Below are 17,266 nucleotides of genomic sequence, written 5' to 3' on the forward strand. Positions count from 1 at the left end.
CCACGTGGACAGCCCCAGGCCCAATGCTTGGGCAGGGACGCTGACCAGACCGGACCCCGCCCCAGCCCCACCCGACTCGGAATCGCCCCACCAAGGAGCCGATGGGTGAGCAGAGCTGACTAGCAGTTGGTCGCCAGGGGCTGGCAGCCGCTCTGGGTCCAGCTTCCCGAGACAGAAGCACTTTGGCGGGTGGGCACAGCCTGGGGCTCTTGGGCGGGGAGGCCAGAATCTGAGACCTGGTACTCACTGCAAGCTGGGAGCATTTGGGGGGGCGAAGGTCAGGGGCTGGGTGCTGCTGGGGGGGGCCCTTACCCAAGACCCATGGGGGCTTATCCCCTCCCCAGACTCCTGGCCACAGGGAAGACCCCGCAGGACTAGCCGGCGCCCCTGCCTCACGCCTGCCGGTCTACCAGCCCCAAACCCGGGAACACTGGGGGGGGGGGGGGGCCCACGGTCCCAGGCCTGGGCCAGGAAACTGGGGCGGCTCCATCCCAGGTGGCCGAGTGCCCCTCCCCGGTCCTGGCTGCGCGGTGGGCCCAGCTGCGCAGTCAGTGCTCCTGCGGCCGGGACGGGCCTCAGACCCTGGGCCACACGAGCTCTCTGACATAGCCAGGGAGCGCCTGTGCCCAAGGACCCGAGCCGGACAGCGGGACGCTGTAGTGCAGAAGGACGCAGCACCCGGGAGCTGGCCCTGCCCGGTCCTGGGACCCACACCCCAGCCAAGCCCCGCACGCCTCAGTGGGGCCCAGCAGCCACGGACAGCCGTGCCCCGGGCCTACCGTGTCTGTCCGTGGCTCACAGGTGCTCAGGACACACGTCTGCACTCACACGCACCCACCGAGGCGCCACCTGCACGCGCACAAGCCGGTCGGCTCCTCGGTGCCCTTGGCTGGACCCTGTCCGCCCCTCACCCAGTGCTTGCCCATCACCTGTGATGCCCCTGAACCCCCCGAACCAGTTAGCAGCATCGGGGCCGCCCAGGACCCCGAGAGGACGGGACAGTACAGTACCGGGTGCTGGCCCCTGGCTGAGCAGGGCCCCATCACCCTTCCAGAAACAGCACAGCAGCCTGCCCGCGGGCTGGCACGTCGCCCCCGTCACGGGCCCTCACTCCGGCGTGCACAGGTCCTCCCCCCATCCTGGCCTCAGGGGAAACTGGCCCTCGGCACGGAGAAGCCTCCTGCGTGGCCCCCGACATCCACCCTCGGGGCTGCGGGGGCCGGGCCGCCCCTGACCACACCCGGTGGCTCAGACACAGCAGACACGCCAAAGGGCAGGGCCCCCACCGCCCAGTCATCCCCACCCAGACGGCCCCCGGGAAGGCCCCGGCTCTGGGTGTGAGGGGTCAGGGCCCGCCGGGCGGCTGAACTGGGCCACAGCAGAGGTGGACTTGTGTGAGGGCTTGGCCGGCAGGGCGCACAAAATGCCACGGTCGTGGGCAAGGCCGGAGGGAAGGGAGCTGAGGGGGTCTGGCCTTCACGTGCACCCGCCGGTCCGTCCTGGCGTCCGGCGAGGGGTCTGGGGCCGAGATGGCGGAGCCAACCGGGAGGCCTCGACTGGCGGTGGTCCTACCAGTCCCTGGTCAGCCTGGCGTCCCGCAGCCGGGGTCTGGGTGGGACCCCTCACAGGCAGCCAGGGGGGCCGAGGGCGGCTTCGCAGCCTCCGGCCCCCTCTCTCACCAGGCTGGCCGCCAGCACAGCGGGTGAGGCCCACGGCGATGCAGCCAAGAACTGACCCAGGACTGCCCCATGCCCCCTGGGCCCCACCCAGACCTGCCTTCCCGCTTGGCACCCTCTGTCTTCTGCCCCGGACAGGATGGCCCACGGGAGACCACCCAGGAAGAAAGCTCCGGTTCTGGAAACTCCACTCAGCATCCCCTGGCTGTGCCTCCCTCTGGCCCCACTTCTGCCCAGAGCCAGGCAAGCTGCCACGGGCCCCGGGTCCCAGGCAGACACCCACTGGAGACCTCTCTGCCCCCCCGGGAGGCGTCCCACCTGCACCTCCAAGAGCCCCAGGCCCCGCCCAGCCCGTCCCCGCATCTGCAAGCACACGCTGAAAGTGGCCTTCGGGGCACTCACCCAGGTCACTCTGTTCCCATGTGCCAGTGACCCCTGCACAGGAGAGCACCAGACCACCGCCCAAGCCCTCAGCCAACACAGCCTGTGGCCGCGGGCACCCCACCCGGGCTCCACCTGGCACAGCACCAAGGGCATCGGTCTGTCGCCCTAAGGGTCTTGGACCACCGCATCCCAGCACCCCAGGAGGGGTCTGGGAGAACACCCCCTTGGCCAGAACACGTCTGAAGATACAGCACAGACCTGACCGCTGCACTCGGCATGACAAAGAAACTCACTCTCAGCGTGGCCTCCCAGAGAAGAACTTACTGGAAGAGTAACGGCCTGAGCGCCGGCCACCGAAGCCTCCGGGGCCGACAGCAGAGCCCCCGGTTCCCACCCCGACGGAGGAGGAGGTTCCAGTGCAGAAATCAAACCCACGTCCCACAGGACACCGACCCCGGAGGATGCCCGTAGGGGTGACAGCTGGCCCCGAGCACTCTCCTGAGCACCGGCACCCTGTGACGCTCGTTCCCAGGACGGCAGACCGAGCACGGGGCCTCTCATCACCCTGAGGTTCTGACCTCTGATCCGGGTACAGAGGCCGCCGGCTCAGTGACCGACACCCCCAAACGGCAGCCAAACACCGCAGGTGCTCCACACTGGGTGTCCCTGTCCCCCCACAGCTGTCTCCTACAGGGAGAGCCGTGGGCCGGGAGGCCGTGCCACGCCGGCCCATCACACGCCCCAGACCTGACACGGGTGGTCACGGCCTGGCTGCCGCCAAGCGTCCTGCCGGGCCAGCCTGTCCCGCGACATGAATGGCTAGCAGCGTCCAGAGCACAGAGGGGCCACATCCCGCACGAGTCATGCCAGGACTGAGGCACACGCGGCACCTGGTCAGAGGTTGGCTGACAGCCACGTAAGGGTCAGGAGGCGGGTGCGGGAGAACAGGCACCACAGCCGAGAGTCGCGTGCAGGCGCGTCACGCTGACGGGAGAATGACCCGTTAGTACGAGGCCGTGACCGTGGAGGTGGGACGGCCACGTGGTGGCTGACGGCCACGTGCGCTCTGGGTGGACAAGGAGACCCAAACGACGCTGCAGGCCAGGCCGCGGGCGCAACACGCACTGGCAGGGACGGGGCGCCGGTGGCCCAGCCTGACGGGAACTCCCTCCTTGCCGCAGACGGCCGGGGCGGCTTCCGAACGTGGAAACAAACCCGGGACAGCACCGCGTGCTACTCGTCTGTGAGCCCCGAGAAGGGAGCCCAGCCCCCCTGCCACGCACCCCCACACCTGGCTGGGGGCCAGCCCGGCTCAGACAGGAACGTGCTGGCGTCCCTCCCCCGCTTTGACGTCCCTGTTGCTCAGCCGTCCGGGCCATCCCGGGGTGCTGCCCTCAGTCCAAGCGCAGACAGGAGGCCTGGGCGTTGGGGACGAGGCCAGAGGCCCTGGGGTGTGCGTGGCCGCGCACGGAGGCCTGGAGAGGTGACACAGGAGAGAGGGACAGGCGGTGACCAAGGGCCAGGAGGGCGAGGTGGGCGGTCCGCAGCGCCAGCCCCGGTGTCCCTTCTGGATTTCCACACGGAGGACCCGGGGCAGGGTCCTCAGAAGCCCCGACCAGAAGACGCCTGGGCTGAGGCGCTGGAGAGAGAGCACACGTTTCGCGTCACGACACTGCACGGGCTGCGGTGCGGCCACTCGGGAGGGTTTATTAGCAAGGGCGTTACGGGAACGACGGGGCGGCCTGCCTCCCGCGGGGGCGGGACCCCGCCCTCCTCGTCGCCAGGCCACCACAGGAGGGCCAGTGCCCACGTGAGCGGGCAGCCCCGCCCACAGGCTCCCACCCGAGATGCCGTCTTCGTGCCACAGCTGGTTTCTTGGGTCAGACGGGAGGAGACGTGGGGACCAAGTGCAGATGCGGTGGCCGTCCCAGCTGCTGGGGGCCGGTGCGCGGCGGGGCCTACCAGTCCTGGTTGTCCCAGCCCTCGTCCACCGGAGCCGCCGGCGGCACCGCCTTCTTGGGGGCCTTGGCTCTGCCCTCCCCGCTGCCCCCCCAGGCCTCCCCGAGGTCGCTGTTGTCGCTGTTCCTGTTGTTGGACGCGGAGCCCGAGCCCCACACGTCCCAGCTGTCCGAGCTCCGCTTCTCGGCCGAGGCGTCCGCACACGTCCAGCTGTCGCTGCTTGGGGACCTGTGGCCCCTGGCGGGGTCGGCGCTCCCGAAGGTCTCCCAGAAGCTCTGGTCGACGGTGTTCTGGGGGTTGTCCCCACTGCCGCTTCGGTAGCTCTGGCCCTCCGGGGGTCTCGGGGGGAGAGAGGGAGACTGAGGACCAGCCAGAGCCACCAGGCCCTCCCTCGGCGTGCTCCCCAGTGTCCTCCCCGAGATGGGGCTCAGGGCCCCATCTGGCGTGACGTCCACACCAGAGCTCAGGGCGGCTCTGCCTTGGAGCTGAGGGCACGGAACCCTCTGGAAGAACCTGGGCAGGCCCCTTGTGGCCAGAGCCCAGCTCCGCCAGTCCTACCCCACAAGAAGCATGTCCCGGTGACTGAGGGAACAAGGCCTCTCGTGCCCCCAACGGGCCCCCTGACCCCAAGTGCTCAGGCCCCACATGGTCCAGAGGGTGCCCCCAACGGGCCCCCTGGCGCAGTCATGCTACCCAAACCTCGAGACAGAACGTCAGGAAGACACGTGGTGCGAGTTCTCCCTGCCCAGCCGGCCCCAAGCGGACGGTGAACGAGGGGACAGCATCCACCCGCCGGACCCGAGACCGCACACGAGGGCTCAGCGCCCGTCTCCAGACTGAACCCCTACGCCCATCCCTCAGGGGCCCGGGTACAGCCACACTGAGCACGGGGTCCAGAGCAAGAGGTCGGGCTGCCAGCTGGCTCTGGGGGCTGCTGCAACCCCTGCACCCCTGGGGGTGATGTGCCCCCAGAGACCTTGTGGGAAGAAACCCAGGGAAAGGGGGCTCCTGCCTTCAGGACAGAGGGACGGGGGCAGCAGCATACCTGTCCGAGGGGTCCTCCGCTCTCCCAGAGAAAAAGGTGGTGACGTCCCGCCAGCCCCTACTGCCGGCCCCCTGGACCTAGAAGGGACAGAGGAGGCAGCTGAGCGGGGTCCTCACGCACAGCACACACGGCCTTTCACTTAAAGCCCCCGAGAGGCTCAGAAACGCAAGCAGCGTGGCAGGGGCTTAGGGCCCCGCTGTCTCACACTCCCCCCTCCCCCCCCCCCCCCCCCCCCCCCAGCTCGCCGGGGCGGCCGGTGGCCAGGGACGCCCACGGGCACAGAGAGGCCCAGGGCTCAGCAGCTCCAGGAGACGCCGAGCAGGCGAAGGCCCCTGCACGCCCTCGCGGAGCGTCAAGGTCGGCACTCACCAAGGAAAGGGCAGCGGCAGCAAAACAAGGGCAGAAGAAAAAGAAGCGACAGGTTAGCGGACGGACGGAAGCCGCGTCAAGCCGTCTCCACATTCCTGTGGCGCCGGCACCGCAGGGCCTCTCTGACCCTCCTCCTGCGTCAGCGGGCGCTCAGCCCCTTCCCGCGCTCGGCTCCGGGCGCCCCGGAATGTGGAGACTGGCTTCCAGCGGCGCCCGGGGGGCCCGCCCTACCTTGGACGCCAACTGAGAGACCCCACTGGACACATCCTCAAAAATCTTTCCCTCCTTCACCTGCGTGGGTTAAAACAGCACCTTCAGCGGAGCGGCGGAAGCCGCACGGTCGCCCGTCTCTGACAAAGGACCGACGCAAACTGAAGAGCCCTGTGGCAGCAGCCGCGTGGGACCCTATCTCCCCCCTGGGCTGCCCCCTCCCCAGACGTGAAGGCGCCGGGGCCACTGACTCCAGCCCAGCCTGGTTTAACGCGGCGTCCTCCCTGGCAGGGGACTGTGTCACCGACAACCTCCTGAGGACAGACCGACAATGTCCGAGGTCCCCAGCCCGCGAGAGCTTCCCGCGCTCGGTCAGCTGGGTCCCCACAGGAGGGCAGGACTCACCACCCCCCCCTCCCCCCCCTGCCGAGTAGGAGCTGACGGATAGAGCCCCCTACACCAGCTGCTCCCCTGGACGAGGGCCCACTGGGGGCCGAGGGCCACGTTACCTTCTCCTGGGCGGGTTTGAGGACGTTCTCGTTCAGACTGTGGCCCAGCTCCGAAGCCTGTGCAAACAGGGGCAAGTCAGGGGAGCTCCCCAGGCAGCGCGTCCCCCAGGGCACGGGTTGGCATGGTGGCCACGAGCTTGGCCGACAGAGGGCAGGCGGGAGACGGTGAGCGGCCCGGCAGCACACAGATGCCTCCCGCGCTCCTGGCGCTGCGCTAGGAGCGGCCCCCGGGCACGCTGGCTGTGGGGCGGCCAGAGACCACCGTCCCAGGCCTCCTCGCTCCAGACGGAGAGGCTCAGAGAGGCAGCAAGTAGTCGGGAGCCCGCCCCAGCCGGTGGCCACCTCCAAGTGTTCCCAGCAGAGCCCCCGCGATCCCGGCCCATGAAGACCACCGCCGTGCCGGCTACAGGTCCCAGGCTACCCCCTCGACGGGAACGCAGGCAGGCGCACCCACGGTCACCAGAGCAAAGGGGACGGAGCCAGAGGACGAGCCAAGGTGGGTGACTGGTGGGGTGTGGGGAGGGGGGGGACGACGGGGCAGCCAAGAGCACGTCAAGCAGCAGCAGCCTCGGTGGACCGGGTAGCCACGTGGGCGCCCAACGCTTGCCACCGGGATTCGCTCCTTCCAGTGATTTGGCTCGAGGTGATCAAGCCAGGAAATGAAAATCCTGCCAAGCAGCTCCTGGCGCCCCGGCAAAAGCAATGTCCCCGGTTCCCGACTCGAGAGCACCACGAGCGGGCCAGACGGGCCCAGTGGGCTGGCGAGGAGCGCCGAGGGTGTGCACACGTAAGCAAGGACACACGACAGGCCACCGTCCAGAACAGCTCAGGGCAAAGCAAGTGACGAGCGCAGAGACGGGGATAGGCATGCACGAGAACAGGCTCGGGCCTTACCGGCTCTGGCTGCTGCTTGGAGCCCCAAAACTTTACCGAGACAGCAAGGGAGCGGGTTGGGGGGCAGAGAGTGGGGTGGGGGGATAAAAGAGAGAGAGAGAGAGGGAAACAGAGAGAGAGAGAGAGAGAGACAGCGCGGGCGCTAGGAGCATTTGACATAGACCAGGAAGCACGTCCAAACATGTTAATAGCCTCACGTTCTCATGGCATCACCCCAGCAGGTGTCCCCAAAAGTGGCTTTGAGTACACACTTCTTGCCATCAGACCTCACTGCTTTCCACTCCCAACGTGCAACTCCCGGAACCGCAAGAGCGAGCGAGCCAGGAGCCCAGGAGGGGGGCCGGGTTTGAAATCACCCTCGGGCAGGCTCTGCTGCAGAAGTAACCATCCTCCCGCCTGGGACCGCCTCCAGGGCTGCCGCCTCCTGCACAGTCCTGACTCCCAACAGCAGACACAGGCGGCCCAGCTCCAGTACCCCTGGGGACTGCCGGGGCTACCAAGATTTGAAGGAAAAGGCCAAGGCCCAAGGCCCCCAACCACCGCCCACAAAGAGAACGCACTCACCGGGGAAGGATGAGTGTTATTTCCATAGAACCCAGACCCACCGTCCCAAAGAAGGGCCAGGCGCGGCCTGCGTGCGGCTGCCTACCCCCCTCCCCACAACGCATAGCCTCAGCAGCACCCAGCTTCCCTCCGCCAACCGCACAGGGGCCCTCCAGCAGTGCAGGGCCCAGGCTGCGATGGAGGGGTGATTTTAGCCCTGCAGGCCCCAGGCAGATGCGGCCTCTTACCCATCTGCACACGGACGTGGGAGCCTGGGCCAAGTGCGGGAGCACAGGCCTGTCCACACCTGAGCCACAGACACGTCCCCTCCCCCAAGCACACGGCCCAAGGAGGGCACACCAGGCAGAGTCCAAACACCAACAGGACATCAGACTAGGAATTTTAACAGCACAGAACACAGAAGCTTCCTTTGTTACCTTCTGACTTGCTTGAGATCCGAATTTCGTTGCCTGAAAAGAAAATCGACGTGGCTTTGGGACCTCCTGTCCCAACGCCAGGCCCCAGGCTGCATCTCCGCAGGGCTGAGACAAAGCTCTGGCCTAAGTCTGTCTGCTGACAGCCACCCACCCCACAGTAGCTCCTGGAGCACGAGGCCGGCTCCCCGTCAGAGGAAGGCCATCGGGAGGGACACCCACACGGCACCCGGGCCTGGGGCAGCAGGCCCACCAGGAGGTGGTGGCCACCCCAGCCCTGTCACCTAGGGGCTTTCCCATGGCCCAGACCATACCACCTACTCGGCGCCCAGGGCAGTCATACAGCTCGCCCTAGCACGGCACCCCGCCACTAAGGAAGATTCCAGCCGAAAGACACCTGCACCCCTGTGCTGCACCTTCCGAAGCCAAGTACACAGAGACACCCAGCAGAGGCTGAAGCACCAGGGCCACAGGGCCTGGGCCCCTCAACGCTGAGCTCCTCCCAGACTGGGCAGGGCAGGATGCTGGGCACAGTGGCCCACGGGGACCACTGAGAAGCGTCCACAGCGACTTCACTCCAGCCCAGAGCCTGCCCAGGGCTCTCCCTTCTCGGGGTGACCTTCCTCAGCACGGCCACACTGGCCGGGCAACCTGCTGGACCCCACCCACAGCCTCCTCTCCAGGCTGACATCCCTAGACAGGTTTCTGGTCTGTTCTTTTCCAAGCACAGGTCCACTCTCCACTTGTCCTGACAAGATCCCTAACCCCATCGCTAAGGCAAGGGTGAGAGAATGGTCGGCTTGCACAAACGCTACTCTGTGCCCAGCAGCAGAACCTCGAAGGCCGGCAGGACCGCTCAGCCTACAGGGGTCACGACGTGCCCCACCTCAAGACGGCACGCATCTCTTAGGGCCGCTGGCCCTCAGCAAACAGCGCTGCCCTGACGTGGAGGCAGATGGCCGCTACAGAGCAGAGAACGGTGTGGCCCTGAGGTCTGCCGCGGCCTCGGGGGCTCCAGGCCAATGGCGCACAGCCTGGGCCTGGGAATGCTCTCCAACCGTCAGTTGGAGCCCCTTCAAGACCCTTCTGCACCCCCAGACCCCAGAGCAGCCCAGCCCGCCTGGGTCCTACGGGTGGAGCACTGGGGCGGGCTACTCACACCCTCCTTGGCAGCCGAGGCAAACTTGCTCGCTCCGGTGGTGAAACTGCTCCAGCCCTGAAAAGAGAGGCCACGGTGAGGCTGCGGGGGCGCCTCCCAGGCAGGCTTCATCTGCCACGCCGCCCACCTCTCGGCGGAGGGGCTGCCCGCGTCCGCATCCAGCTCCGCAGGAAGGCCGCCCCCACGGGGCTCTGTCCACAGCTGCAGCCCGGCCTCCCACAAAGAACGGGTTCCCACCGCGGCACGCCTGGACAGCACGCCCCCGACCGGTGGCCACGGCAGCCGGGACAGCGCCCGCGACTCTGCGGCGCTCCCCCAGCCCTGACCGTCCGGACCTCACCTCGAGCACGTGGCCATGCTTTCGTCTGCTCTCCACCCCCCACCTCCCCTCAAGGGGCAGGGGCCTGGCACCCAGTCTGTAGAGATGCCTGTTCTCTTTGCCCGAGTTCGAGGCTTCCCCCTGAGCCTCCAAATCCAGTCGAGACCGTTTAAAAACATAAACGGCTCACTTAAACCTCAGCTTCCCAACAGAGCCTCCTCCCCCCAAACAACGAGACAACTGCGTTCAGCTTCTTGCGTGAGAACTAAAACGCGGCAGGAGGGGACATGGAAACACGCACGTGCCCCGTACGGGCGGGGGTCTGTTTTTTCGCAGAGCAACTCTCAGGCAGCAGGCTGTCGGCTGGAGGCGTGCCTTTCCGCCCTGGAGCAGTGACCTCGGCTGCCCAGCGCCCCGGCAGGCCTTCCCCAGGCCGCCAAGGGCAGCGGGCACCCTTCCGAGGGTGCTAGAGCCCACACGGCTCAGCTGCCCGCTGTGCCCGGAGCTCTGTCAGGACAGGCACCACACAGAAAGTCGTGCTCTGAAGAACCCCTCCCCCGTTCACTGGAAACAAGGATCTCTAGTCACAGTGAAGAAAGCTCTCTGCGCGTGTGGACCTGAACGCACCAGGCGAATGAACCTGGTTGTAAAGAAAACAGGCCTCCTGCAGAGGGCGGTCCCCGGGGCAAGACGCGGTCCTCACCGAGCACAGGGACGACACGGCACTGCTGAGGAAGTCGTCTTCCCTCCTGGGGGGGGGCACTGTGTTCCCAAACCCGACGTAGCGGTTCTCCTGGGCCCTGACAGGGAGACACAGGCGCAGCCCCACTGCTCCCGACGGCCTCGGGACAAGAGGCCCCCAGACCCCGGATGGAGGTGGGGGACCCCCCTCCCTGAGTACGTGTATCCACAGCGGTGGGGGGGGGATGGCATGGGGTAGGCTACCCCCTGCTCACTGAAAAAGACCCTCCTGCTGCATTCAGTCGGGGCCCCCGGCCGGACCCACAGCCCCCAGACGGTTATGGCAAAAAGCGTTGAAGTTATTTGACAGCTCCGGAGACAAAAACTCGTTTACGTGTCAGGTTGGGTTCTTTTTTCCTTCTAAATGTTGGGCTTTCTCTCCAATCAAAACTGAGCTTCAAACCTGGGCTGGCCCAGGGACAGCAGTTCAGGACCCGCACGCAGACTCTGCACACAGCAATGGGCCCCACCACGGCCGGGGGACAGTCCCGCCCGGAGGGACCCCGCCCAGAGCCATCCAGCCACCAAACCCCTTGCTGCCCGCGGCCTCACCCCTGGTAGGAGCCGAGATCGCCATTCAGCCAGTCTTCAAACGCTTTGTCTGAGGAGCCGGTGGAGCTCTGTGGGTGGCCAGAGGCTCTGAAATGGGAGAGTCAAAGTTCAATGAGGCCGAGGGAGGTCGGGCAGGTGCCTGAGGGAACCAGGCGGGTCTCTGGGAGGTGCTCTCTCTCCACCAGGTCGCACTGGGGTCCTCCAAGAATGGAGCACCTGAGGCCAGCTGGCCTCCAGCTCTGTCCCAAAGGCAGCTCGGGCTCGGTGGCCGAGGCTGGCGACAAGCAAGCAGATACACTGTAGCCCCAGCTGGGGCCGCAAAGGGACCCCGAGAGCGGCTCCATCCTGCCCGTGCCGGCAGGGAAGCAGCCCAGAGGCTGGTGAGACTGAGGCTGAAGCAAGCACCCCGGCAGTGGCAGTGGGGCGGTGGCCTGGGCACCCCCGGTGCAAACAGGGAGCCTTCTCTAGACCGGCCACCCCAGAACAACGCCTCGGCCGTGCAGGAGGACACGGGATGTGCCGTGGGGACCAGCCTGACCACAGCATAGCTGCACTCGGGGGGGCGGGCCACCCTCCGAGAGGACAAAGGCCGCTTCCCAGAGATGCACACGTGTCACGGGCGTCTGGCAGAGCCTGCACCGAACGGGCCCTTGGGAGGTGGGGAGGTACCAGCTTCTACCTCAGGCACAACTTTACGCTTGCGTTTCTACCGAAAGCCTGTGTTGCTTCGGCAACCTAGAACGTTCTCTTTCCCACTGACTTTTGGGCGTGTCTCACAACGTGAGCCGTCACCACAACAGTAAGGGGATCCTGAGCTAAGATCAGGGCCAAGATCGGGGCCGAGATCGGGGCTGGGCCGAGAACAGCGCGGAGCCAGACGAGAGGAGCAGCTACCGGGGGGCAGTGGTCGCCAGCGCCTTGGGCTGGGGTGGGGTCCAGTTCTGGGCAGGCGAGGACTCCAGAGACCATTCTCTGCCTTCAGCTAGGGCGGCCACCTGCCAAGAGGACACAGGGATCAGAGAGCCTGCGGCTGCCAGGAGGGACCGGCGACGTCACCCGCTCCAGCATATGCTGCTCCCAGCCCCTCCCAGGCTCAGCGGCCACGGGCTGGGGCCACCCTGACACACGTCAACGGCAAGACCGACTGGGGCTCACGCTGGCGGCAGTGAACAGCGGTGCCGGTGAGTTCCCAGGCAGCGGCTCCAACCCCGAGGGACATGGTTCCTCCGGCAGGCGTGGCCGTCCTGGGATGGTCTGGCCACCACACAGAGATGTGGGAACGCGGTGCTCCCCCAGAGGGTGTGGGGAAGGCCCGTTCCCACCCCCGCCACTACACACCACCCGCCCCCACGTGGGACGAGGCGGCCCGCGAGTCCTGTCCGCAGGCGTATCAGGGTCCACAGAAGAATGCCAACGCCCAGACAACAGCCAGCAGGCAGGCCCCCGGCACGGCTGGTCAGCCTGTCCCCACCTTGTCCCTGAAGAGGGCTGCGGCCTTGCTGTTGTACTTCTCCTGCAGGGACCAGCACGGGTCATAGTCCTCCTGAGACTCCAGGAACTCTCGGAACTTCGCGTTCCCCCCAGCTCTCATCTTCTCGAGCTCCGCGTCCTTCCATTTGTCCATGGTAACAGAGCGCACAAAGCTAGAAGCCAGGCGCCGATCCAGTTAGCAGCACTGGGTACCCAGGAGCCGCCCCCCACGCCCGCCCCAACCAGGGCGTGGACAGGACACTTGAGCTCCCCCGGGGCGGAAGCCTGCCGCGATGCCCCCGAGGGCACGCAGAGCCAGCAAGGTGGCAAGTGTTGGTCCATCATCCCACACCCAGCAGTGGGCCCTCGACCGCGGCCGAGGATCCCCGGGGGGCCGGGGGTGCGGGGGGAGCAGGGCACTGACCTGAGGTGCACCCCAAGCCCGCGGTGCTTCCCCGAGCACTCCAGGCAGATCCAGATGCCATAGGTCACGCTCACCCACTGGGGGTTGAATGCTCCGCACTCAAAACACAGCTGCAGAGAAACCACATGCGACTCACCCAGGCACGCAGGGCAGAGCCCAGGGGCCCCAAAGGCCCCACAGGTGCCCCCAAGAGGGAGCGGGGGAGAGGCCGACTCAAGACCGGCAGCCACAGGGCGAGCTTTGAGGCTACAGGTCGCTTCCGAGAGGTTTGCTGAAGCTCAAAGCACCGAAGCAAAGCAGACGCTTACGTTGTTTTCATCTTGGGCTCTGACTTCTTTAAGAACTTTCCTGGTTCGTGGGCTGGCCATGGTGCTGAAAGGAGAGAAGAAACTTGAAAAACTTACAAACAGGTTACTTTACGAGAAGACCAATTAGGGCAAAGACACCATAACACACAGCTTCAAAGAAACCCCGCTGAGCTGCCTGGAAGCTCTGGGCAACACCCCTAACCTACTACAGGCAGCGTCGGGGAACCGCTCACACAAGGAAACTGTCCCCCACACTCTAAGAGAAACCTACAGCAGTCTGCATGCTCCCAGGCCAAAAGCAACGTGACTATGGAGAACAACGTAATCAGCAGCGTCCGCTTTGCTTAAGCATCATGCACCACTGAGACTCTGCAATCTGTACAACATCCTGTCTTGAGAAAATCCGTATCGAGGGGTGGTCTTTATAAAATGTGCACAGACTGGCCGCTAAATCTGACCGCCCGCCCGAAGGCCAACACACCAGACGTGGGCCAATAATCACGGAAGACGGGGAGCCCCAGGTTCTCTGCGCATCACACCTTCCACTCCCCAGCGGGCAGCGTGGGGCAGAAGTGGGAGCCCTAACTGAGGTGTGGAGAGGCTGACCTGTGGGAGGGTCTACGGGTAGGTCCTCTGTAGGGCCACTGTGATGGAGGTGACCGGTGGCATGACCACGGCAGGACAGACCTGCCACCCTGCCTCACGGGGACGCTGTCGGGAACAACAGCCACATAACTTGGGCTGAAGAGCGGAACCAACTCTGTACGGATCTCCTAGCTTTGGCAAAGTTCAAGGTCAACCCCTGGCCCGCTGAATTCACGACCAGGACCACTGACATAATAAGATTCGAGCCAGGAGCCAGCACAGCGCTGGACATAAAGCAACACCGTGGTTCTGCACACACCACGACCGCTCGGCCGTGGGCCCCAGGCCACCTCTCTGCCGCCTGGACAGACCCTCTACTGACGGTGCAGCCTACACAACCCAGGAGGAGCTTCTCTGCCCTGTATCTCACCTTTAACCTTAGTACACAGAACTAAGTCACAGACGGGAACGCCGACTCTCCACACAACTGACCTTTCTAAATCTGGAAGGCCACAACTTTGATGTTCCCGCTCTGAGGCTCGTTGAAGCAAGCAAGAAATGAACAGTTGTTTCTGGTTTTCGGTAACTGACGGAAACAAAACCCAGAGTTCACCCAAGGCTCCTCTGTGCTCTGCGGCTTTCTGTGCCGCGTGTGACAGTCCACCGAAAGCATCGGATCTTGAGGGCAAACACCTGAATCCGTAATCTGGGCCAGACTCATTCAAATGGGATACTGCTGTCACACTGAGCGCCTAGGTCACAGCACGGCATAGATGGGTAAGGGCACAGACAGGGAAGGAAGGGCACAGACACATAAGCGCACACTCTTGGAGAGACATCCTGCCGGGTCTGAGTCACCAAGCCCTCTCCACACATTCGTCTTGTGGCGGCCACTGGGGAAGCCCATGCAAGCTGGTGTGTGGGGCTGACATGCGTCCCTGCCCGATCAGGTCTCCGTACTCAGCCCTGTGCTCTTTCCTGAGGACTGTAGCTTCCCTCAGGGGTTCACATTCTGGTCAAGAGGGCACAGGCAAACAAAAGCCAGAACGGGGCTGAGCTTGCTCTGAATTGGAAACTGTGTAACAGAAAATTGGGCAGAGCAAATGTTTGCAGAACTAGCAGAAAGGTAACATGTGGAAGCTAAAAGACTTGATTTGGATTTAAAAGGAACTCCCCTTGGTGACCCGTTTGGAGGTGAGCATCCTTTAACCCTCTGAGATGCTAACTCTGATGCATGAAAACACCTCCTAACTTTCAAAACCATAAATAAGATTTATCCTGAGAAACAACCCAAAAAATCCTTAATGCTTGAAATCCAGATGGTAAAATGCAGCTTTCTGCAGGTGGACATAACTTCAGGAAACATTGAGCCAAACGAGGACACCTTTTCTTGGTTCATCAGGTAAGCCACTTGCTAACTGCTGAAAGCTGAGTCCTTAAGTTGGGACTTTCTCCATGTCTACCACTAAAAGTAGCTGAGGACGCTGCTCGGTGTCCAAGGCGCTTACACAGGTGACCAGGAGAAACAGAAAGCGCCCGAAGCACCCCTGTGGAAGCACAGACGATCTCCGAACCCCGGCCGGTAACGTCAGAGCTAATCACCCCCTGGGCCGTCGTCACCCTGCTGCACAGCGGTAACCAGAGCGTGGCAGGAGTGCCAGGCCCGCACTTAACGGGCACGATTACTCCTCAACACTGGCGACGAGGCCGATCACCAGGGCAGACAGGACGCATCCGCTTTACCTCCATCCACGCGAACCGAAACGGAACGGGTTGCTTCTGCCTCCCCGCGGGGGTCGTCCACGGCCAAGGGGCGGGAGCACAGGTGGCGAAGGGAGACCGGACGGCCCCCCTCCCCCGACCCTCACCCCCCCTCCCACGCTGGCCGGAACCCGTACTTGCCAGGGTGGAAGACGCCCAGACTCCAGCCCCGGCCCGACTGCACGCTCGTCCCGGCCAGCGCCAGCGCCCGAGGGAGGAAAGGGGCGAGCCGCGCCGGGGCCCGCGGCTGCGGGAGGATTCCAGCCCCCGAGGTGGGGGCGGCGGGCTGGGGGCGCGCGGGAGCGCCCGCCGAGGCGGACCGGGGAGCGGGCGCCGGGGGCCTCGGGTCACGCGCTTACCAGGCGGGGTCCGGGCTCGGTCTTGTGCGCGGGGTCGGCCGGGGTCCGCCGGGGTCCGCCGGGGTCGGCCGGGCTCGGGCGCGCCGCTAGCTGCTCCGGGGACGCTCGCCGGCCGCCCACCCCGCAGCCACCAGCTTCCGACTACGTTGCGCCTCTCAAGGCATCACGGGAAGCCGGGGGGCGGGCCGGTGGGCCGGACTTCCGCCTCCGCCTGCCGGGCCGGAGCGAGGCCCCGCCCCTGTCGCCATGGGGACGCGGCGCGGCCGGATTGCGGCCGGAGTGCGGCCGCTGAGCGTCCCGCGGGGCCCGGCCGCCCGCCCTCCCGCACGGCGGGCACGGAAAACGCGTTCCCGCCTGCTCTCGCCGGGATGATTCCGGGACAGCTTCCTCGCCGGTGGCTGACTGGGAAGACGCGGCGGGGGAGGGGGCAGCCGGCGGGCTCCCCGGGGCGGGCGGTTGCGGAGTCCGCGCGTGTGCGTGCGGTGGACGGCACGGCGCGCCTCGGGGACGCTGAGCCCCCGGACTCCGCCCTCCGTCGGCGGGGCCCACCCGGAAGCCACGGGGCCCGAGCCATTTGGGGTGGTCCGACGCGCACGCGGGTGGGAGCGCGCACGGAGCGGTGCGAATGCAGCGCCCCGAATACGTGCCGATGCGCCTGCAGCAAAGAGAACCCTGAAAAGTGTTGATGTCGGGGGAGCGGGAATTGCAAGCGATTTTTTGTTTGGTTTGTCCTTGGTGCTTTCTGCGCATACGCCACATCCCTGTAACTTTTGGAATGACCACGTATAAACGTTTTTATTGAGGTATGATGTGCAGTCAGTAACGGGTACCGTTGAACCACTTGACCAATGCCTACCCCAATGTAACCTCCCCCGCGATCGGCTAAATCAGCTAGGGAACATTCCCATCCAGGCAACCACTGTTTGCGTTTCATCCTCACACCTTACTTTCACCTGTTCCAGAAATCTGTATAAATACAGTCATGCAGTATGTACTGTTTCAAATGGCTTCTTTCAGTTAACATGATGTTTTCAAAATCCCACGGAGTCGTGCGTATCTGTCTCAGGGATTTCATAAGAGAGGAATCATGCAGTACACGAAAGAAGCTTCTTTCACGCAGTATGATGTTTTCAGATTCATCCATGCTGTAGCTGTGTCAGCACTTCGTGCCTTTTCATAACTTAAGAATATTCCACTGAATGCAATACCAGGGCGCCTGGGTGGCTCAGTCAGTTCAGTGTCCTACTCTTGATTTTGGCTCAGGTCATGATCTCACAGTTCGTGAGATTGAGCCCCTCCACATTGGTCTCTGCTGGGGGCGTGAGCCTGCTGAAGATTGTCTCTCTCCCTCTGCCCCTCTCCCCCGATCGCTCACTGTCTGCTTCTCTCAAAAAAATGCAGTATATGGGGCGCCTGGGTGGCTCATTCGGTTGAGCGTCCGACTTTACCTCAGGTCACGATCTCGCGGTTTGTGGGTTTGAGCCTCGCGTCAGGCTCTGTGCTGACAGCTCAGAGCCTGGAGCCTGCTTCTGATTCTGTGTCTCCCTCTGTCTCTGCCCCTCCCC

At 64.8% G+C, this 17,266-nt stretch overlaps 1 protein-coding gene across 9 annotated transcripts; it reads right to left on the reverse strand.

The window, feature by feature from the left end:
• Positions 1-3,747: 3,747 nt before the first annotated feature.
• On the reverse strand, positions 3,748-16,075 carry ARFGAP1 (ADP ribosylation factor GTPase activating protein 1). 9 transcript variants are annotated; one of them, XM_042930442.1, is made up of 14 exons: positions 15,702-16,067; positions 14,074-14,167; positions 12,997-13,060; positions 12,689-12,798; positions 12,266-12,437; positions 11,689-11,789; positions 10,795-10,881; positions 10,205-10,301; positions 9,183-9,239; positions 8,027-8,059; positions 6,153-6,209; positions 5,665-5,724; positions 5,065-5,141; positions 3,748-4,358 (listed from the first exon to the last, which is right to left on the reverse strand). In XM_042930442.1, exons 3-14 carry the CDS (start codon positions 13,054-13,056, stop codon positions 4,019-4,021), a joined length of 1,251 nt encoding a protein of 416 aa, XP_042786376.1. In that variant the 5' UTR covers positions 13,057-13,060; positions 14,074-14,167; positions 15,702-16,067; the 3' UTR covers positions 3,748-4,018. The 9 variants fall into 9 exon arrangements, with proteins under 9 accessions (XP_042786376.1, XP_042786378.1, XP_042786375.1 ...); XM_042930444.1 differs by lacking the exon at positions 14,074-14,167 and having other exon boundaries at positions 5,065-5,135; positions 15,702-16,069; XM_042930441.1 differs by lacking the exon at positions 14,074-14,167 and having other exon boundaries at positions 15,702-16,066.
• Between the last annotated feature and the right edge of the window lie 1,191 nt (positions 16,076-17,266).

The sequence above is a fragment of the Panthera leo genome, chromosome A3 (assembly GCF_018350215.1).
Source record: "Panthera leo isolate Ple1 chromosome A3, P.leo_Ple1_pat1.1, whole genome shotgun sequence".
Lineage (NCBI taxonomy): Eukaryota > Metazoa > Chordata > Mammalia > Carnivora > Felidae > Panthera > Panthera leo.